Source organism: Balaenoptera ricei, chromosome 10 (genome assembly GCF_028023285.1).
Source record: "Balaenoptera ricei isolate mBalRic1 chromosome 10, mBalRic1.hap2, whole genome shotgun sequence".
Lineage (NCBI taxonomy): Eukaryota > Metazoa > Chordata > Mammalia > Artiodactyla > Balaenopteridae > Balaenoptera > Balaenoptera ricei.
The window spans coordinates 94,724,049-94,747,815 of record NC_082648.1 but is presented as its reverse complement, the minus strand read 5'-3'; the positions used below and the strand labels follow the sequence as shown (position 1 = coordinate 94,747,815).

The following is a 23,767-nucleotide window of genomic DNA, read 5'->3' as shown; positions in this document are numbered from 1 at the left end:
TAAGCTTTTCCCTCCTAGGAAAGACCGTTTTATTTATTTTGCTGCTTACAGCCATGTACCTAAATAACATGCTTATTCTGTTATTTCTTGATTTATCGATTTGAGGCTCTATCCTTTGGCTTCCTACTGTTAGAGATGAGAAGGAAGGAGTGTCTGTAAAATTGCTAATTTCTCATTGATTTAACCAAAAAATGGTTAAATCAATGTTTGTTATTGATTTATGTTTACATAATATCTACATTATTATGACTGAATATAGAAGAAACATAATATTATGATTACATTCCCTTATATACTTTTTTGTTTCCCCTGGAGTTATTAAATATATACATACATATATATAGAAAATATATATATTTAATAATTACTTTTTAAAAAGCACTATTGAGATATAATATCCATACCATAAAGTTCACTCAGTGTAAGAGTACTTATTCAGGGATTTTATTAAATTTATAAAGTTGTGTCACCATCACTACAGTCCAGTTTTAGAACGTTTTTGTCATCCCCCTAAATTCTCTTGAATTCTGTTGCAGTCAATCCTTATGCCCACCCCAGCCCCAGACAACCACTGATCTGCTTTCTGACTCTATAAAATTATCTTTTCTGGACATTTCATGTAAATAGAGTCATATAATATGTATGTAGTGTTTTGTGTATGACTTCTTTCATTTTTCATAATGTTTTTGAGGTTCATCCATGTTGTAGTATGTATCACCATATCATTACTTTTAATTGCTGAATAGTATTCTATTGCATGGATGTACCACATTTTGTTAATCCATTTACCAGTTGATAGATATTTGTATTATTTCCAGTTTGGCTATTATGAGTAATGCTGTTATGAGCACTCACAAGTCTTTGTATGGATATATGTTTTCATTTCTCTTGGGTAGATTTCTAGGAGCGGAATTGCTGGGTTTTATGGTAAATTTATGCTTAACTTTTTTTGGGGGGGTGGTCGCTGAACAGTTGTAATGGAAGTTATTTTTGAAAACTACTCAAGTAAACCATTATCTTTCTATTGCAAATCAAAATAATACCTAGAAAATTAAAGGATTAAATCCAATTTGAAAGGAAAATAAACTGTAGGTAAATATTTGACTAAACCTTATAAAAATTTCAGTGTAGAAATGTGATAGAAGAAATTATAAAAAGTATTATGCTTAACTTTTTAAGAAACTGCCAACCTGTTTTCCAAAGTGGCTTGGTTTTATCCACCTCTTTGATTATACTGAATATATATTGGTATTTCATTGTGGTTTTAATTGCATTTCCCTAATGGTTAACAATGTGGCGTACCTTTTCATGTGCTTATTAGCTAGTCATATGTCTTCTTTGTTGAGATGTGTGTTCAAGTCTTTTGCCCACTTTTTATTTGGTTTTATTTAGTTATACAAATATTTGGTTCATTTGTCCTCTTATTATTGAATTGTAAGAGGTCTTTATATATTCTGGATACAAGTTCTTTGTCATATTTACAATTTGCAAATATTTTTTCTCAGTTATGCGATTTTGTAAGACATATCTTCCTTCCTCCAATAAAACAAAACAAAACTGTGTTTTCATCCTTATGTGCTAAGTTTGGATAAACTCTGCATAACTATCATATGAAAGAGACTATGAAAACAGGCATTTGATTATCTCTTTTCAGACCTGGTGATTGCTCCAAGGAAGATTGGCAGGTTTATAGTGGCTTTGCGTTTGGCTGACACAGCCTTTTCCACATCCTTAGTGGCAAGCATGTTTGGGCAAGAAAGCCCTTAAGGTAGTGAAGAGAAATTATGCTGCTTTCTGCATGTCCTGAGGGATGTGATATGGTAAGGGATCCACCAGACTCATTGGCTTTCATGGAAATTCCTCTGTAGGTGCGCGCACGCGCGCACACACACACACACACACACGCACACACACGCACACACACACACACACACACCCCTGACTTTTGGTTTAAATATCAGCTCTGCCATTGCAGGCTATATGACTTTGGGAAGTTTTTTCTTGAGCCTTCTCTGCGCCTCAGTACATACACACACGCACACACACACCCTGACTTTTGGTTTAAACATCAGCTCTGCTATTGCAGGCTATTTGACTTTGGGAATTTTTTCCTTGAGCCTTCTCTGTGCCTCAATTTCTATAAGATAGGAATAGTATCTACTCTGAAAGGTTGTTGTAGGATTAGAGAAAACATGTACATTTCTTGGCGTGTATTAGGGTCAGTAAATCATTTTTCTTGTTTATTTTATCGGAAAGAGGCCTTAGGGAAGCTTTATAAGGAAATGATGAGTTCTCACAGTCTCTGATTTAAGTCTATTTTCTCATTTTCTTTTTTTTTTTTTTTTAATTTATTTATTTTTGGCTGTGTTGGGTCTTTGTTGCTGCACGTGGGCTTTCTCTAGTTGTGGCGAGCGGGGGCTACTCTTCTTGCGGTGTGTGGGCTTCTCGTTGTGGTGGCTTCTCTTGTTGCAGAGCATGGGCTCTAGGTGCACAGGCTTCAGTAGTTGTGGCACACGGGCTCAGTAGTTGTGGCTCGCGGGCTCTAGAGCACAGGCTCAGTAGCTGTGGTGCACAGGCTTAGTTGCTCTGCGGCATGTGGGATCTTCCTGGACCAGGGCTCAAACCCGTGTCCCCTGCATTGGCAGGCGGATTCTTAACCACTGCGCCACCAGGGAAGCCCCTCATTTTCTTTTTGATTCTTAGTTATTCACCATGTGAAATGAGTTATATGTATAGATTTGAAATTTCTAGCGAAGGAACATAGCTTTGCCATATTTCCAAGAAAAATATGTCTGTGTGAGGGAAATGACATCTTGTAAATTTATTTACCTAATTCATTATGGGTCTTGGCAGCATAAATATAAAGGGGGAGTTATTTTTGAGACTTCTATGACTTGAACAGAATCTGGTTCAAACTGAACCAGACACTCAAGGCTCTCTGCAACCATCTTGTTCATTATTACCCTACCCACATATTTCTTCAGCTCTGTATGTCTCCTCATAGTCCTTCAACTATCTCTGCTGGATATTGATTTCTTCCTAGTGCCTTTTGCTTGAAATGTTCCTCCTTTTTCCAGCAGAGTCCTAAATATCCTTCAGGATCCCTGGCCACAGCTTAACCTGCTTTATGAAATCTTTCCTAATTGCCTCTAATTATTTGAACTCATTTAACACATCTACATGAACATTTCCATAAGGTTCGGATCAAGGGAGTTGGGGAAGTATTATGAAGATTGTGAGCAAATTATTTAACTTCTCTAAGGCTCAGTTTTCTCATCTGTGAAAGTGAGGATAATAGTGCCTACTTCTGTCAGGTGGTTGTAAGGATTAAATTTTTAAAAACTTCCTAGGTCAACAGTGTCTTATTGGTTGATGTTGTATGCTAACCTCTACCTTTAACTTCCCATGTAGTCTAGAAAAACTCTTCTCATCTCTGGGCCCAGCTTTCTTCTTTATCCTTTAAGGGCTCTTCTGCCTATGTTGGGTTTGATTTTGTGGTTCTTGGGAGTGTCACGCTTCATTGTGGAAACTGTGGGAGCTTTTATCACTTAACGTCCCACCTCTGAATCTACAGGGTTGCTGTGGCTCTGTGGATAGCCGAGTGACTTGAGTCAGAAGAATGGACAGTGTGGCTCTCTTTCCTCTTCTTCCCTCTTCGGTACCTAGTTTCTTGGCACATCCTGTCTTTTATGCCAGAGTTTGACTTCTTCCCCCAGCTTTGCCTCTTTTTGCTCAGTTTGGGGTTGCTGTGATTTTAGGCTGTTAGAACAGTTTGTAGTCCACTATTGACCCAATTGCTTATTAAGTATTTTGTAAATGGATGGATCATAACTTCACTGCTTGACTTTCTAGTAGATTGACCTAATAGTATGTATACAGGCTGTTGATTTATGTTGTAATGAGAGCTCTAATGTGCCCATCAAGAAGAATTATATGACTAAAGATTATTAATCACTGGGACTATTTATAAAAGGAAAATTAGAGAATTTCCTTTATTAGCAATTTTCAAAATTAAGAAATTCACCTGTCTAGATTTACTTAGGGCGGCCAAGTAGTTAGCAGTATCTCCTTGCTCTGGTGGTTAGTACCACCAAGCAACAGATAGTCTTCCCACAACCAGCCCTAGCTACCATTTGGTGAGTTACTTTAAGAAGCTTGATATGTCTCCTCAACCCATTGTTCTTTAACAGACAACCATGGCAGTGATTTAGAATGAAACCAACTAGTCAAGTATAGGATAAGGCAAAAGGCTTTGTAGTTGGTGGACTATATAGTTGTGCGTTTCAGTTTTAGATCAAATATTTTTATTTTTTTAGTAGCATTAGCTGTATACCATTATACTGAGCTGATTTAAGGTTGACTTAGAGAGGCAGGGGAATACAACAGATGACTTACGGTCTTATGTTAGAAACTTTGGTGCCACCACAAAATAATTTCAGTGAGTTCTGTATAATCACGCATTTAAAGGCACGACTCTGATTTCACTGGGTCTCAGACTCTGCTTAGCTTTTATCTGCTGAAGACACTTTAGTGGTTACTCCAGGCCTTCCATGATCTGGCACCAGTCTTTTTCCTTTTGCGTTGTGTAAGGTAGTCTGTGTTTTAGCCACATTATGGGGCGGGATAATGTAGCTTTGAAATCAAATACAGGTTTTAATTCTAAGTTTTTTACTTATGGTGTTCTCTCTGTTTAAATACAATTCATACTTTAAATCCCACTTCAGATGTTCCCCCCTCCATGAAGTCTTGCCTGATGCATTTATTTGGGTACAGACCCTTAATTAATGCCCACCGAACCCCCAAGGCACATTTTTCCTACTTTGTAATAGCACTTTACCACTGCCTGTTGTGTTATGGTGAACAGGTTGGATGACACACACAGTCCTGTGAGAACAAGGACACTGTCCTACCTCTTGATATTCTTGAATACTTTTACAAAATAAATGCCCAGTAAGAATTTGGTAAAGGGACAAATTAAAATAGACTCATCTTCAGCCTTCTTGAAATAGAGAGACTACTGTGTTGTGATTTTTTTCCTATGGACAAAGGAAAAAAAACTTTGTTCAGAATTTAACTAGGTTTTATTGCCTTTGCCTTGCCAAAGCAATATGAAAAATTAATACTTAAGAAGCTAGATATCTGATCCTCAGCAGGAGAGTGCCTCTTACAAGTTTAATGGGTTTGGTCAAGTGGATATTAAATGTAAATCTGTCATTTTATGGAGCCATAGAAGGCTCTTAAAACACTCAATAAATACCCTCATTGAATTAGTAGAACATTTCAACAGGGGACTGCGTGTGTATCTCCTGTTATTAGTATCTTTCATTGTTCCTTTAGAGTGCCTTCAGCCTGTGCTCGCACAAGCTTTGTGCTGTCATGTGGCTCATAGAATCATCTAAGGTAAAGATGCTTCTAGCTCCTTAATTCTATTATTTTGTTATGTTACAGGGAACGCATTTGTTAATTCTGGCAGGTGGGTCTTAATTTCACAGTAACAAATGGGAGGTCCCCATAAAAAGAGAGCTAACATGTATTGAACACTGACTCATTAGGTGCCAGGCCCTGTATAAAGCATTGAGCAAGTATTCAGTATTATTTTATTTCATCCCATTTGCAGGTGAGGAAACCCAGGCTCAAAGAGATTTAAGCCATCGCCCATGGCTATGTAGCTGTTAATTAGGGAATTTTTAAATGTGTTAGATTTCAAAGTTTATGATATTTCCACTCTGCATCATGTCTTTTACTTATTTACTTTTATTTGAATTTTTTTTTTAACATTTTACTTGCACGTTTGATTTTTCTTTGGTCAGCAGCAAATGTTAATTCCCTACTTGCTCCCCTCCCTGCCCTTTAGTGAGGGGATGATAATTCTGTATTATGTTTCTGTAGTCCTCTGATTTACACAGCACTTCATATCCATTCTTGTTTGATCTTGGTGAGTGGCGGTCTGCATGCAGGGGGGCAGGGTTTTCATCGCCACTGGCAGCTGAGGAAATTAAGATTTACAGTTTTGTGACAGATTTGCCAAAGGTGGTAATAATAAGTGGCACCAAAATTAGCTTTTGTTTTGAAGAGGAACACTGATCTACAGACTAAATTTTTTAGCAGCAAGTTCTCTTCTTCAAACAAATTATATGAACACAATATATAAAAATATAAGTGGAGTGGTCCTAGTAGAAAAGATGTGGAAGGCCTGGGGCCCCACCCTCTGGGTTTCCTGTGCCCATGAGGCCCCTCAGCTGACCGGAACACAATTTGAAAACCACTGGGGAATGAGCAAAGAACTTTGGTGCCAGACATATCTGGATTCAATCTGTAGTTTGGGCCAGATGTTTAACCTCTCTTAGGTTTGGTTCTTCATTTGTAAAATGGGTATGCTTTTCATAGGATTGCTGATAAATATTAACTAAAAAACAGGCCAAGCCTAGCACAATGCCCTTGGCTTCTGCAGAGGAGAGATCAAGTTGACAGGCAGTATAGGTTGGCCACTTGCCCTGCGTGGTCCTCCTGCTAAACCTGGGGTGGTGGGAGGGAGCTCGCTGCTGAGGCTGGGGCTCCATAGGACTTATTACCCAGAACTTTGTACTTGACCGAAGGCTCAGACATCACATTTATCAATAGTTTAGAACAGGGATGGGCAAACATTTTCTGTAAAGGATCAGAGAGTAAATATTCCAGGCTTTGGGACCACCTAGTCTCTGCTGCAGCTACTCAGTTCTGTTGCTGCAGCACAGACGCAGCCGTAGACAATATGGAAACGACTGAGCATGGTTGTGTTCTAATAAAACTTTATTTGTGGGCACTGAATTTTGAATTTCATATATCACAAAATATTATGCTCTTGATTTCTTCAACCACTAAAAATGTAAAAACTGTCTTAGCTCGTGGACTGTATGTGGGTTGTACGTAAACAAGTGACAGGCTGGATTTGGCCGGTGGGCCAAAGTTTGCTCACGCCCAGTTTAGACATTGTTTGTTGGTAATCAATGCAGTTTTTTTAAAAAAAAAAATTTATTTATTTATTTTTGGCTGTGTTGGGTCTCTGTTGGTATGTGCAGGCTTTACCTAGTTGCGGCGAGCGGGGGTTACTCTTTGTTGCGGTGCGCGGGCTTCTCATTGTGGCAGCTTCTCTTGTTGTGGAGCACAGGCTCTAGGAGCATGAGCTTCAGTAGTTGCGGCACACAGGCTCAGTAGTTGTGGCTCGCGGGCTTAGTTGCTCCGCGGCATGTGGGATCTTCCCGGACCAGGGCTCGAACCCGTGTCCCCTGCATTGGCAGGTGGATTCTTAACCACTGCGCCACCAGGGAAGCCCTCAATGCAGTTTTTGATCCTGTGAATTTAACTTAAAGTGATTGCTATTAAAGAAATATTGATAGGGATTCTCTGGCGGTTCAGTGGTTAGGATTCTGTGCTTTCACTGCCGAGGGTGCGGGTTCAGTCCCTAGTCTAGGAACTAAGATCCTACAAGCCGCATGGCGCAGTTAAAAAAGAAGTATTGATATTAGGAAAGGCTTAATTTTCACAATTAAAAAAAGGTAGAATTTTTTTCATCCCGTACCTTTCAGGAATTGTTACATGTTCATTAGTTTCTTTACCCTCTATGAAGTGGTTAAAATGCAGTTATACTTGTCTTGGTGATGACTAAATGAATAAAGTTTCTAAATAAAGATGGAATAGTATAGTGGAAAGATCAGGAGTCATGAGGGAGTCAGGAAACTTGGCTTTGTCACTAATTTTGTGTCTTTATATATGTTACTTTACCTTTTGGGCCCTTCAGTTTCCTCATAGAAGTGAGGAAGCTGGAGATGATAGTATTAGAGACCTTTGCCAGCTCTAAAATTCTCTCATTCTACCTTTAGTTGTCTGTGATGGTGCTGTTGAACAATTTTCATCTATAGAAACTCTTAAGTACTTCATCAGTTAGTGTATTTTCAGAAATACCAGCAGGGTTTCACAGTGTATTGGAGACTATTTACAACCACAGTTTATTCCCACTGCTAGTGCTAACCATCTCTAGATATTGTGATTTAAATTCCACATACCATTACGATGAATGCCATGCTGCAACAGTTAACCTGTTTGGAGATGAGCTGCAGATACAAAGAGAAGGGGACTAGGAAAATTGGAAGAAGAAAAGGCCTATCCTGACTACATATGGGCTTAGGCTATGTCGGTTTTTGTCAACAGGGGGCACCCAGAGCAAAGCAGGTGCTCTGTGACACACTGTACACTGCCCTTCTCCCCAGACAGGCACAGGGCAGCGAGCAGTGGATTCACACTGGTCTCCCTTCTGCATATTGCTTGATCCGTGTCCACATTCGAAGACATTTTCTCCCATGCTGAAGTCAGATATTCGAAATGCAGTCCTAATAATTGTTATTTGCTTCCCTCTACAGTGGAAACCCAATTCCCTCACTGTCTTGGAGTGAATGATCCCAGGTTATAAAGTCTGGGCTTTTGGGTGAATGCGCAGTGTTAGGCTCTTATATAATTCAGTATCCAGTGAGCTCATATTCTGGAAATATTGCTCTGAAAGAGCACTTAATATCTGTGTAACGTATTGTAAGAAGAGTTTGTTCTTATTGCCTATTGCAGTGGTCCTCGAAGTGTGGTTCTCGGACCAGCAGCATCAGCATCACCTGGGAACTTATGCAAATTCATGGTATCCCCCTCCTCCCAGACCTACTGAATCAGAAAGTTTGGGGCTGGGGTCCAGCCACCTGTCTCAGCATGCTCTCCAGGTGATTCTGATGCACATTCAAGCTGAGGACCACTGCCAAGAGATGTACTGAAGATCAGGTGCCAGGCACTTTGCTAGGATGTTCATCTTCATTTTCCAGATGACAACACCAAGCCTAAAAGGTTCAGTGACTGCAAAGTCAGACTTCTAACAAGTGGTAGAGGAGGGATTTGAGTCCTGGTCTTTCTGACTCCAGATCTATGCTACAGTGGCTGCTAAAAAAATGCGAAGAGGTTCTGTATTGTTTAAATTCATATTTTTAAGTCAGTCTTTTTTTCAGAATTAATATACATTTATCAAAGAAAATATAGAAAATACAGCAGGCCAAAAGAATAAAAATTGCCTTAATATATTAACTTTATCTTAACTTTTTGTTTATTGTTCTTATCTTGTTTCTATGCAGCTCTTTTTGCATATACACACATTATAAAATTCCTTACAAAATCTCATCATATGGTACAGACTTTTGTAATATGCTTCCAGCTCCTTCTTACTCCATTGTAAATATCTTTTCATGTCATTAAATATTTCTGTAGCGTTGTTTTACATGGCTGCCTAGTATTCCATTTTATGGTTCCATCATAATTCTTTCTAAACTCTGTCTTAAGTTGTTTTGATTCTGTGATAGGCTTTTAGGAGGAGTAGGATACTGAGTGCTGTGCTACTCTGGGTAAACAGTTTACACTGAGTGGCTTAAAGTATTATAATTAAGGTGATAAATACACATTAAGGTTGAGGAGGGAAAATGGAACTGGAGAGGCAATAATAAGCCTAATGCTTAGGTTAAATTGAGCTCAGAAATAGGAAAACAAATTGAAGTAAAAAAACACAGAAGTATTAGGAATGGACTAGGGATCTGTGAGTGAGATGGGTTAAAACAAATAGTCAGAAAAATGTTTGTGAACCGTTTGATGGTGCCAGTGGCCTGCTTTTGTTACTGCCTTTTTTGACATAGAAGCCGATCTGCTGGGTGACAGTTTGAAAAAACTGGGCATAAGGCTTTTATAAATAACGGTTATTATTTATTGAGTACCTTCTGTGTGCCAGGCACCATATTAATCATTTATATAGACTTTACCATTTAATTTTTATAATAACCACGTGCATTCAATGCATTAGGTGGTGTTTTCACCATTTTACAGAAGTGGAACCTGAGATTGAGACTTAAAGTAACTTGTTCAGATGCTTCAATTGGAACCCAGATTTGATCAAACTCCCAAACCTCTGCTTTTATAGTATCATTTATCTTCATTCTTTTTTCATGGCATGGCAAGTCATCAACCAGTGCTGGGGGCTGGGGGGTAGTTTCACTATCTCTTCAGGGACAGAGGGAAACTAGATGTGGAAGGAAGGACACTAAAGTCATAACAGAGCAGTAGACTTGAAGATACAGCAAAGCTACCACCTGCCCAGTTTTCTCAGGGAAGGTGTAACCCTGCGCCGGATACTGCAGCTGAGCAGGGACGGACTAGCGAAATGAGCTGTTGGTAGGAAGGAGCAGCGGTGGTCAGGAGAGTCAGAGCTCCCTCATTAAATGTCCCTTCCTAAAGGAGGTCATAATTCCTTTGAGGCATCTTTTAACAGCTTTAATGAGATATAATTAGATACTCTACCATTCACTCATTTAAAGTATACAATTCAGAGGCCTTTTTAGTGTATTCACAGAGTCTTCCTCACTCCAAAAAGAAACCATGTACCTCTTAGTCATCATTGCCTGGTCCCCCTGTCTCCCTTGCCCCCAAACTCTAGGCAACCACTAGTCTGCTTCCTGTCTCTACAGATTTTCCTGTCTAGGATATTTCCTATAAATTGACTCAATATAATAAAGTCCTTTGTTCCCAGCTCCTTTCACTTAGCATGATGCTTCCAAGGTTTCTCCATGTTGTAGCATACATCAGTACTTCATTCTTTTTTGTTACTAAATAATATTCCATCGTTTAGACACACCACATCTTATTTATGTTTTCATGCTGGGAAGAGAAAGGTAAAGGGAATGAGACAAGTAAGAATTCTTCCTAATTTAAAATGGACGGAAAAGGCAATACCATGAAAAGCAGACCTCTCAGGCCCTCTTGAGGAATTGTAACCAAAGGCAAAGGTAAATAGGACACTTGGCATCTGCTGCTTCAGGAGCCATTTGTAGCCCAGCGGCAGCTCTTCTGACCCGGACATGTGCAGCATTCAGGGAGCTCATTGTGTAAATCTTGTGTGTTGGCCAGTGTCATTGCCCCCTACAATACCTCGTGTGGAAATGGAGAGGCCTTTGCTGATCTAATCTGAATACATTTCCCTTGGTTACTGCAGCTCTGGGTCCCCAGAGAGTCCTCTCTAAAGAGCTGCCGGTTTGTTGAGTGCTGGCAGATGCAAGATTATTTCTGACAGTACGATTTGTTCAGTGGAGATTACACCCATCTTTCAGGTCCTGATCCATTGGCCAGAAATAGCAGCTGTCATTCCCATATTTTTTGGAATGAATGCTTACCCTAAGGCCCCCTGTACGTCCTTCTCAGTCTAGTGTTTGGAGGGCCCTTCTAGCAAGCAAGCAATGTGCCCTTCCAGGTGCCAGGTAACTACTGTTGTCCCATTGTTTTCTTTCCTGGTTTACCGTCCAAGAAACAGAGAGTCCTGACCTTCGTAAAATGAATGGTCTGGGCCAGGACTGTAAGTTCCAAAACTTTTCATTTTGGATTTCAGAAAAGTTGTGGCTGACTTTTTACTGTCTGAACTTTCAGGATAGTTTAGAGAGTGACTTGTAATCACTTGTCTTAATACCTTGGCTCTTCTGTGGCATGTCTGCCCTAACGCAGAAATAAGAACCCAGGGTAGGGGTCACCAGCTTGGCCCTTAGGTCCTTTGAATGTCAGAACGGGATTTCATCACGTTGTCCTGGTGCTGCAGATGGAGAAACTGAGTCCCAGAGAGGTGAGATGACTTTCCCAAGGCTTATATTCTCAGAGCTCTTGCCAGTGCAGAGCTGCGTCTGTGATATGAGCCTTCACTCTCAGCTCAGTGCTTTTCCCCAGGGCCGTGTGCTCTCCTGACTAGGGCGGGGCCCAGTCCTGCTCCAGTGCACCAGTAGTGCAGGCTTTAAGGTATGTGCGAGAGTTTCGCAGGTGGGGACTGTGATGGTGAAAATCTGTAAGAGAGAGCAAGAGCACTGGTTAATGAGTTTGGGGGCCACTGATCCAAGGAGCCCAGCCCTTCTGGCCTTCCACGGTACACGCTGTCCAGTGAGTATACGTGTTTTTGATTATGCGGTTGTAATTCCTGAGAGCCCTGTGTCTCTTCGCTAAAAAATATCTACGCTGCTGCACTAACCCAGCAAGCAGTCATCTTGTAGTGCCTGCCTGAATTGTTGGCTTGTGGCTGCCAACTCCTTGTTTGGAATGACTTTTGCCTGGTATCACATGAAGAGAGAAGACCAAAACCCTTCTCCGCTGTCGTTCTTCCTGCTCCCCCCTCATCTCCCTCTTGCTGTGGAAGGGACCTCGCTTCCCAGCACCCCCTGCCCGGGACCCTGATAGAGCCAGTCAGCGGGACCCTAACTGCTGGGACCAGAAGTGAAAGCAACCCCTTCGTGGTCAAACGCAGAAGCTGAGTAGACGGTCCATCCTGAGACCCCCTTCGGAACTTTCCCTTCTTCCCCGTCACTTCCTGTCCGTCACGTCCTCCCTCAGCACTGTGAGCTGCTCCACAGGAGAGGTTGTGTCCTTCACTCTCTCCCCTTCATCTGGCACACTGCTCAGCAGATAGAAAATAATCTCTGGCATCCTCACGCTGTTGACCGCCCTCTGACGGATGGGTGAGGTGCAGGAATGCTAATACAGCTGACAGCTGGCAGCGTTATTTCTCTATAGAAGTTTCCTAGTCCTCAGTAATAAGTTATAGCGACAGCTACTATTTATTGAATGCTTACTGTGCTCATTACTCACGTACACACACCCCCTCAATTCCTCACTGTTCTCAACAACTCTCCCTGTAAGAAGATGGCAGAAGCCATATTCGACAGATGCAGAAACTGAACTTTGGAGAGGTCTAGGTGACAGAGCTAGAAAGTGGTGGAACAGGTATTGAAACCTAGGCCTGTCTGACACTGAAGCCTATGTTTTTAATAACCACGTAAAGCCTCCCTGAGTAGTTAATTTGCTGAACATTCCTGCGAAAGAGAGCTGAGTCACTTGTGCTCCCTGGGTTTTATAAATGAGACGTCTGTGTAGCAAAGGGCATTCGTAGCACGGTTTAGATTAGGTTTGGCTTTGGGATTACAGAGCAGGAACAAAGGGGAGACTTAAGGAGCCTCTGCCACTTCCTGAAGCTGGTTTGCTTTGGCCCAGTGTTGAGGAATCCTTGTTCTTTGAGTCCACAGTGGTTTCAGGTCATTCCTAGCCTGCGCAGTTCCTGAGAGAGGGGGCTGCCCAGCAGCTCCAGATTGTTTGGGGTGGACCTAGTCCTGGTTCCACCTCGTTCCCCTAACTGGGGCCAGCTAAGGTGGGCTCCAGCTGGTCCCTGGACTGACTTGGTTTCTTAAAGGTCCTCCTGTTTTAGTCATTCAGTAGGAGGCTTTCTCTTCAGTTTACCTTAGTCCTGTGAGGACCATCCCCCCCTGTCTGTTACTGGGACTTGAGGATTTAGCTGTGGTTGTACCTAAGTACAAAGGGAGTGCAGTTTTGGGCGGCTCTTGGTGATCAGTCCTGTGGAGTCCCCGTAGCATACTGGGGTTGAGGGGCTGCCTCTCTCATTCTCTGCTCAGAACTTAAACATTTTGTGTATATCCTTGAAATGGGAGAGAGAAACTTCTGAGGAGTAAAGAGTTGTCAGGGATAATAAGATTTTGAGGAGACAGCCCTTCTGCATTCTCCCTTGGGGGAAGAATGCAGCCAGGACTGAAGGGCATTGCCTCAACCAATTCAGTTAAGTGGCCCCGTCCTGGCTTAATAACTCGGGCAGACTTCCCAGTGGATTTGGCAAGGTATTAGGTTTCTCTCTCCCCAGACCCTCCCTTCTCTCTGCTCTGCACATGTGTGCTAACACAATTACAGAGAGGTTGCATCTTGCAATAAGATATCCTTTTTACAAAGGAAGGGGGCTCCTCTTAAAGAGGAAGGAGAGGAATTCGGAGGAGGGAATGTGATTGTCAGAGTTTAAGTAGCAAGGAGCAGGCTGGGTTCTTCTCTGTAAGGGCAGGCACAGGAGGGAGGGTAGCTGGGTGATTAACAGCACCTAGAGCATGAGCATTCGGCACTGTGGAAATCATAAACTGTCTTTTTGCATTTGTTCATCCAGATTGTATCACTGAGAATCTGGTCATTAAAGAACAAGAACTCTCTTGTTCATGAAGGTCAGAGGTCCCAGTCTTCCGAGTTTGGTGGTCAACTGTTCAGAAATATTTCACAGTTTTAGTTGAAAACCTGAGCAGATGCTCCTGCTGTTGTTTACCCTTGGGGATCGGGTGACATTCTTCTCCCTTTTTCTCTTCCCCACCCCTCTGGGAACCGACCAATCACACCAGGGAATGGATTTCAGTGCCTCTCTGGCCTCCTCCCAGAAGGAGTGTGCCCAACCGCAGCTCTCTGGAGCCTTAGCCAGCGGAGTGTTTAACTCCTGGGTGTCTGAATCGCAGTGAGCTCCTGACATTGCAGTTAGCTTGTTCTCTTGTTCGCCTTGACTCTGAGCCCATCTAATGTTAAGTTAGTTTGCCCTGTCCCCAAGGGAAGGCCCCTAATGAGGCAAGGTGCAATGCATTGAGCTTGAAGAAGCTGGTTTTTTAAGCCCTAATTCTGCCAATAACCAGCAGCATGACCTTGGGAAAGTTACTTTCCCTACTTGGAATTGATCCCTTTTCTGCTAAGTTAGAGGGAAAGGAGAGGGACAGAACGAACATTTATGACATAGCTGTCTATATCAGCCACCAGTCTTTACGTACGGCTAGCCTGAGGGTCTGGGGGAAAGCATTTAACCCTGTGTTGCGTACCTATTCTGAAGCAGTTTGCTTTTTACAGTTTGCCCTCTGCAGGGCAAATGCTGTTCACCCAATTTTATAGATGAGAAGAGTGAAGGCTAGAAAGGCTGTCCAACTTGCCTAAGGTCAAATAGCTAGGAAGGCCCATCTGGCTCTAATGCCCAGACTTTCTTCCATTCTACTGACTTGGCTAGAAAGGCCCTAAAAGTCCTTCCAGCATTTTCATTCTAATACTCTGAAAGTTTTAACTCCTTAATTAGCTTCTAGCTCTGCCCTACAGAAGGACTACTGTCTCCCTTTTCGCAGCCCTGTTACTAGAGCAGGTGAATGACTTAGACATTCCTGCCATCTCCTGAAAGCAGCAAAAGAAGATGGTGCAGCCGTCAGTTTTCTCTTTGCATCATAGGAAAGTTCTCATCCTTTAGAGCCAACATCTCCCGCTTCCTCAGCATCCCCCTTTCCTCATGCAGGTGCAGGTATTTCCTTTTCTCTTTGCCTTGTGTTTGTGATTGTCAGGTGAGTATCTCTAGTTTAAGGGAGGGGTGGAATTTTGAGGAGATTTTAAAAAATCTCCTTTATTCAAAGCTTTTCTGTGAGCTAGAGACCACAATATTGGGTTTATCCCTACTTGGAATTGCTGTGATATCTATACCCCGTCAGAAGCTCCCTCTTTCTGAGAGCTTGATTATTTACTACAGTATCTTAAAAATTATCCTAGCTATCTGGTTTAGGGACATCTTGCCCCGTGGAACACTTTGTGTTTGTCTTCTGCAGTTTTACTTTTAAATTCACAGAGGAAATAGCTTTCTTTAGGTGCCTTCCTATCGATATTGTATTGCTACCAATTTACAATAAATTATAGTAGTAGCCCTAAAATGTCAGATTTGTGAAGGAGTCATTTTGTCTTTTTGTTGTGAGCTAAGAAAAATGACAATAAGCAAATCTATTAACAATTGTAAATTATTAAGCCAGGCACTGACCTATGTGTTTTATGTACATTATTTCTAACTTTCATGATAAACTTGCATTTATAGATGAAGAAACAGAGTTAAGAGAGGCTAAAGTACTTGCTCAAGGTCACAGCTAGTGAGTGATCTGGCACTTCGATTCCAGGTCTGTTTCACTTCCAAACCTAAGTTCTTTCTTCAGTACCATGCTGCTTCTGGAAAATGATCTTGAGAGTTCACTTTAATCATCCATGCCCATGCCTCAGCTCTGATCACCCCAGAAAATCCATATGCCTTCTTTTAAAAAGGGAAATACCAGTTTATATGGTAAACTTCACAGTTGGAAAAAAAATTAAGGGAAGTATTTTCTGATCTTTGCCAACTTTTATAATCAGGTAACTTTTACTAAAGTTCAGTTTGAATTATTTTTACTGAAATTTAAATCCATCCCTTCTTGTTATAAGTGAAAATGCTAAATTAGTGGCTGCTTGTCATCAGATTCCAGAGAGTTAGGGGTTTCACTGTGGTTTGGGGTGGGCAGGAAGAGGTAGCCCTCAGAGGATGAGTTATATATAAGTCGATGGAGGAAAGCAGATAAAATTTTCTTGGGGTAGGGAACTGTTACCATTTGCTTCATCATTTGGTACATGCTGTGCTTACCGTCTCTTTGAGCACCTGAGGATGATGTTGAGAATCCAGTGGAAGGTGGGTTGGTGTTACTTAATGGCCTTTTGCTTCTCTCTAACTCTTTTCACGAACTGCTTGTGATTCCATTCTACCACAGTGATACTCGGCTTTCCTGATTGTGTGCAATGAGAGATTCACATAAGAGAAGTAAACTCACTACATGATCTCCACCATCCAGATCAACTTAACAAATATTTCAACAATGTTTACTTGTGTGCCTATTATATACCATTCGCTTGGCATGACACTGATTATTCTGAGATAAATAAGACATGGCCATTGCCCTTTAGGAACTCATAATGGAGTGGAATTTGCAGTCTCATTTAGGAAGCAAGACGTACAAACACAGAATTAATAACAAAAGCAGTATATGCTTAAGAACATTAAAAATTAACTGAGCTAGGGACAGCAAATTTTACTGGGGTTCCGAGATGAAAGGGGTTAGGATTTTGCCAGAGCGGTAAAGACAAGGTTCATTTACAGTTTCATCCAGGTATGCAGCAGGGCAGGGCGGGGGTCAGATGAGGTTTGGGTGTTGCCACTGCTAGTGACAGGAAACAGTGAAAATGGTTCACTGAATTAGGATAAGGTAAGTACCCTTCTAGAATTGTTGATGGAGTTGTAGCCAGAGACTGGGGAATGAAGGTTCCACAGTTAGCATTTTAAGTGGGGAGTGTAAAGGTGCCAGCAGCTAATGTAAAACAACAACAACAGTTTAATCCCTGAGGAAATCACATTTTTAGGAAAAAAATTTTTTAATCTCTTATATTTATCTTTTGGTTCCCTGGTTAGCACCCCACCCCACCCCCGCCTTAGCTTTTGAGTATGGTATTCTCTATACTAGAAGCCCCTTGACATTTATTCTTGTTGGGTTTTTAAAAGATGGAAGACTTCAAACTAAGTCATACACAGACAAAGATATCAGTAGGCCCATTTGCTGTGTGCATGGCTCACTGTGGCAGTATCCTTGATGATTGCTGAATATTTATTTATGAGGTTCCTTCCTCAAAGCCCACCCAATGAAGAACTCCTCTTTTCCCTTTTTTAGATTCCTGAAACTTACCTAAAACTCTCAGGCAGGAGAAGGTTTAGGGAAAGGAGTTTCTTTCCTTCTCCCTTCCCCCCACTCCATAGTAGCTCAATTTAAGTACCCTGTGGAGATAAAGATAAATGTGAGAAACTTCAGGATGAAAAGAACATTAGAGACCAGAGAAGTCAGGGGAGGTCATATCAGGCTTAAAGTGGAAACTATGTTACAACCTAAGCAAGGAGCAACTGATAGCTCTATAAATAGGATTTTATCTCCTCTTAGGACATTTTTGGCATGGTTGTAGCTTCCCATGTGGGGGACTATTATATTTACTAAAAATAAACTATCTTTCAGAAGCGATTAAAGTAAGTCCCACTAAACTCATTTATGTTATTAAAAATGTAGTCATAGCCTGAAAAGAAGTTTATAGAGTTTGGTACATACTAACTTTTGGGAGAACTTGGATTTTGAAGCCATCAGTTAGATCTGGGACAGAGTGGGCTGGTCCAGTCTAGCATGGGTTAGATGGATTGCCTTCTCAGAAGGTAATGTTATTTCATTTTTCTTCTGCTGGTTCAGAAGACCCGCAACCCCTAGTTGTACATTCAGACTCATAAATGGGCATAAACAGATGATAAGTCTATCATCTAGGAGAGGTAGGATAGTTCTAATTCTTCAGAAATCTTAACTGCTTAATTAAATCTGCTTGGATATGGCCATTCAGAGCAGAAGGGTGTGTAAATCGGCCATACCTTGGTATCCCTTCTGGGGAACAAAAACCTTCAAGCTGTCTGAGTTTGTTTCTCACACTCTTGTTATCCTGATTGTAGCCCTTTAAATTGTGCAGTAAATTCTTGGCATGTATCTGCCTGTCAGCTAATCTCTGACGCCCCTGGATAGCTTATTTTCTTCCTATGAGTATATTTGAAATTAGTAAGAAGCATCTATTAATTTTAGTATCCTGTTAGAAGACTAGGAAAAACTGAAATTCAACAAATAGTAAAATTGCTTAAAGCATATTTCTCCAAGTTATTTGACCATGGAATGCTTTTCAGAATCTAATGAATTGAACAACAGAGCACAGTGTGACTCATGTACAATGTGTTTATGGATTAAAGTAGTCACCAGAAATGGTTTCATAGTTGAGTTAATGCCTTCAAAAAATGAAATCATTTGCTTTTTTTGACTTCAAAACCAATTTTGGAGAAGTTAAATCATTTTTAAGTGGAAAATGAATGTGATTAAGCTATTTTTGTTCTAAATATACTGCCTATGCCTTAGTGCACAGGTTAAAAATCATCCTGCTTGGAGGACCTCACATATTATCCTTATTTCTCAAAGACGGCATCTCACTCTTAAATGACACTTTGTTGCATACTCGGTAGAAACTGTATACATGTGTTTAGTATTTTTCTTTTGAATGAACAAACTGAATAGAAATATTGCTAGCATCAATTTGTAAATGGTTGGACCACCTATTGACAGCCCATGAAATGCTAAAAACATGGGTATATATTTCAAATACATCATATTCGCTAATTGCTTTAAACCCTTTACTACTGTTCTTTTTCTCCCCTTACAGCCACTCAACTCCTTTCTTTTCCCCAGTGCTTTAAAGAAGGAAACTGAAGTTCCTGATGTGGTATTTTTTGATAGATAATGAGATAAGAAAGTTGGTGAAAGAGGTTTGACAAGTTCATGGAATTCCTTGAGCTCCAGACCCAAGATCTGGCTAATTGGTTTCACCTAATTTTTCTTTTGTGCCTCACACTTACCAATCAGCTGTTATAGTGGTAATTGTAATGGTAATGATAGTGTATCATGCTCTGTTTACAGAATAGCTAACATACTCTATTGTGTTGGGGTCTGAAGACATCCCTGTGTCATTACTTCCATTTTACAGATGATGAAAATGAGAGTGTATATATATATTATATATATATATATAATATATATATATGACTTTTTTCATTACTAAAATACAGGAATCGTTAAGTTGAAACTTTATTTCTGTCATATTGGTGTGGAATGGTCAGGGATAGCAGATTAGGGGGATAGACTAGCTGACTTTTTGGCCTAGGCTTCCAGCCTAGACATTTCAGGATTCTTTGACAGTCTCTGTCTTAATCATGAGGGCTGTACGCTATTTATGTGTGTAGAGCTTTCTGTGACACTGAATTTTGATTTGTAAAGTTACAGTAAAATAATTGACTCTTGAAAGTATCACTTAGGATTAAGTTCACTACCTGTAACAGAATCCATCCTCCTTCCCCTCCCCTTGCCCCAGAGTGGCTTAAACAAGGCTTCGTCTTTCATGGAAACGAAGTCTGGAAGTAGGCAGCCCAGGGCTGATGCAGTCAGTGTTCAGTGGTTATCAAGGATCCAGGATCCTTACTGCTCCTTGCTTCTCTGTCTGTAGGATGTGGCCCAGATGGTTGCTACAGCTCCGGCCATCATTCCCGCATTTCCACAGAGTGGTTTGGAGGAGGAAAAGAGGTCCCCTCCCCTACTTAGGAAGACTTCCAGGAAGTCCCACATAACATTTCTACTAATGTCTCATTGGCCAGAACTTAGTGTATGGCCACATCTAGCTGCAATGGAGGTTGGGAGATAAAGTCCTTTCTTGGAGGGTGTGTATATTAATGCCCTAGAATGAAAACGGGGGTTTTGTTACTAAGGAAGAAGAAAGGATACTGCGAAACCACTAGCATTCTCAACCTCAGGGACCATCAGAATGACCTGACCTCGCCTTCCACATGGTGCAGAAGACCATTTGTAGCTTCCTTGGGAGCTTTTCAACCAATCTTTGCTGTATTATCCAATAAAATGATTTTTTTCTTGATGTATACACCTTTATGCAAACACCTTTTTTTGGGGCGGGGGAGTGCTGCGCCTCGCAGCTTGCGGGATCTTAATTCCCCGACCAAGGATCGAACCTGCACCCTTGGCAGTGAAAGCATGGGGCCCTAACCATTGGACTGCCAGGGAATCCCCCAAACGCTTTTTTAAACAGTTAATACAAGATAATAAGGATCATTGCAATTTCCTTTTAAGATCAACTTGGAGTTTTTCGAAATCAGTTTATTGGGATTTCAAATAGCATACAGTGAGCTTTTTAGTAAGAATAAAATATGTGTTAAATATTTAGGTGTCTAGTCATTGGTGAAAGAAAAAGTGTAATTTTTCCTTTGGTTTTTTGAAGCCTGGTTAAGCTATTAGATTATATGTTTCTTGGGTGTAGAGAACTTGCTTTTTTTTTTTTTAATTTAAGGTTTTATAGGTTTTTATTGGATAAATAATACATTTACATGATTCAATATTCAAAAGGTACCAAATGGTCATGTAGTGAACAGTTGCTCCCCATTTCCTGTCTTGAGTCCCCCAGTGTCTTTACCCTAGAAGCAATGGGTGCTTTCCTTTTTGTGTATAATTCCTCATTAGAAAAAGAAAAAAAAAATTCAGTGACACTGTGCTATACATTGTTCTGAACCTTCCTTTTATCGCTTGAAGAGCTTCCTCTTCCCCTCTCCACCCCCAAGGCTATATGGTGCTCCATTGTCTGGATGAACTGTAATTCATTAACAGAAGAACCTTGTCTTATTCTCATGTCTGTACTTGCTCTGCAAGCAGCATTCGTTCATATTGGTTAAACTGAACTCTTGGATTGAGTTTGACTATGCAGAATATTTTAGGAATGAGTTATTTTTAGTGATCAAGTATTCCAACTAGCTGAGAGGATTTTCCCTTCTTTAAGCATCAAGATGTTTAAGATTTATTTATTTTGGAAGTAAGTCCTTCTAAAATGTGTTATTTAACTATACAGTTTACTTTCTTCTTACCAGTTATACTTTTCTTACTGGTTTTAACACAGTTATCAACATCAGTTATTGTTTAGGACTAAAAAAGAGGGATTATTTCAGGAGCTTTTCCTGGTTTTGCCTTACTAAATGACCCCATTTTGATATCTTTCTGCTTTTTGATAACTTATCTGCTTTTTAGTTTTTTTTTCTCTTGGTCTCTGTTGCATCTGATGTGGCTGCCTCTCACATAATATTCCTCTTTCCTCTGGTACTTATTCCCTACTGCTTCCTAGTTCCCTTTCCTTTTTTGCTTTTTAAAATTTCGGTGAGTAAGTAGCCAGATAACCAGGGCAGAAATATTTCTAAAATAAAAATGAATAGATTCAAGAGAAGGCCTGGCGGAGCTTTCCTGCTGATGAAAGTGCGTCAACATTTTGATATTCTGGGTATTTAGAGGGCCTTTTGCTTCCTGGTTATTACCATGTTGTAGAACAGCTCTGTCTAGGAGATCTTTCTGTGATGATGGAGATGTTTTATATCTGCTCTGTCCAGTATATAATAACTACTAGGCCCATGTGGCTCTTGAGCACTTGAAATGTGGCAGGTGTGACTGAGGAACAGAAAGTTTAATATTAATTAATTAGTTAAAATTAAATTCAAATAGCCACACATGACTAGTGGCTAGTGCGCTGGACGTATGGTTCTAGACTATAAATAATTAACAACGAGCTTGATTATAGTGAAACTTGGATTGGGATGCTATAATTTTATTGTACTGAGCAAAATGCATTTATAGTATTGGAAAGAAGGCAGTTTGGAATGTAATAGTCAAATTAGCTTAAAGTAAATGATTAAATTAGAATTGCTTTTTCATTAATATAATGGTTATTTCAAACTGTAACATTCTAAAGCCATTGGTGCTGGCATGTGTTTATGGTTTGTAGCTGTGATAAAACTTTGAGTCCTTTTGGTAACTAGGGTGATATTAGTTGCGCTCTAACTTTATTTATAGGACTTGGTTAGACAGTTGCCTGAGTGCCAGAAACTCCTACAAATAACTTTGACCTTCCCTAGCAAAAAGTCAAAGGATAAACTGTCCCATAGTAGAAGATCTCAGTTGTATGTGATATACACAAAATATTACTCTCTAAGGGAGAAATATATAACAAATAAGAAAACAAATGAATACGTTAACTAATTATAGATTTTGATAACTGTTAGGAAGAAAATAAACAGAGCACAGTAATATAGAGAATAAGGGTTTGAGGGGAAGGACCTCCAACTAGAGAGAGTGGTCTGGAGAGCTTTAGTTGAGGAGGTGTTATTTAAGCTGAGATCTGAAAGATAAGGAGCCAGCCTTGCAGAGAATGAAGGAAGGATGAGGAGGGATGTCAAGAACAGGGGATAAAGGGGCTGAAAGGGTGCCGGGGAGAGGGATGGACTTGCTCTAAATGAGGCACTGACACAGGATCAGTGTATTTAGAGCATAGTGATCGAAGGCGATACAATGATATGAAATGAGGTTGGAGAAGTGGGCACTTAGCAGATAGATCATATAGCACCTTAAAGGCCGTTATAAGGACTTCAGATAGAAAAAGAATTTAAGTGTAATGTGAAGCTATAGAATCAAAGGAGTGATATGATCTGATTAGAAAGTTCCTCTGGCTACTATGTGATGAGTGTTCTGAAGGGGAGCAGCAGTGGGAGGGGAGGAATTATTGCGATGTTCAGGAAAGAGGTGATGGTAGCTTGGGTTCAGGTGGTGGAGTGGAGATCAAGACAAGTCAGACACACAGGACGTGTGATGGGTTTGATGTGAGAGGTAAGGGGAGGGTCTTTAGCTTTTGTAATTGCCAGGTAGTACCACTTATTGAGGTAGAGAACACCAAGGGTATAACAATTTCAAGGGTGGTGGTGGTGGTGAATTAAGAGCCCAGTTTGGGGAGTGTTATGTTTGACATGCTTGGGAGGTAGCTAAGTAGTCATACTGCAGCCTGAGAAGAGGTCTAGGATAAGGATGTATTTGGTAATTATTAGCGTGTTGATGGTATTTGAAGCAGTGGGATTGGTTGAGACAACTCAGAGAGAGAAGGGTGACTCAGGATTGAGCCCCAGGGAACACTTCCTTTTTTAGCGGTCTGTTAATGGAAAAGCCAAAAAAGACACTGAGAAGAAGTAATCAGTGATGCACAGGAAAAAACCAGGATTGTAGTATCTCAGAAGGTAGAAGGAGAGAGTGTTTTAAGAAGGTTGCCAACTCTGTTGAATCCTGCTAAGAGGTCAGATAAGTTCAGGACAGCAAAATGTCTATTGGATTGAATAGCATGGATGTAGTTGACATTGACCAGTTGGTTTAATGGAGTGGAGGGCTTGGAAACTTTATTTTGAGTAGACTGAAGAAGAAATGAGAGGTGAAGAAGTGGAAACGGGTATAGATTCTTTTTTTGAGAAGATTTACTGTGAAGTGGTGAGCAAGGAAATGGAGAGAGTAGCTGGAGGGAGGTGAGGTGTCCAAGGACGATTTTTTTTAAACCTTGATTCATTTAGTTACTTGCCTATTATTGGACATTTATGTTTTTAAGTTTTTGCTCTTACAGATTGCTG

The 23,767-nt window shown here is 40.6% G+C and overlaps 1 protein-coding gene across 18 annotated transcripts in view; it reads left to right on the top strand.

Annotated features, from left to right (window-relative positions):
• The window catches only part of RBFOX2 (RNA binding fox-1 homolog 2), a 266,331-nt gene that overhangs the window by 84,333 nt on the left and 158,231 nt on the right, over nt 1-23,767 (top strand). The window contains exon 1 of one of the 18 annotated variants that reach the window (XM_059936871.1): nt 11,836-11,970. The exons of the other annotated variants lie outside the window; for them this stretch is intronic. Within the exon in view, the coding sequence (XP_059792854.1) occupies nt 11,866-11,970 (105 nt within the window). The 5' untranslated portion in view covers nt 11,836-11,865. Of the gene's footprint in view, nt 1-11,835; nt 11,971-23,767 lie in introns of those variants that run through there. 18 annotated transcript variants of the gene reach the window in all.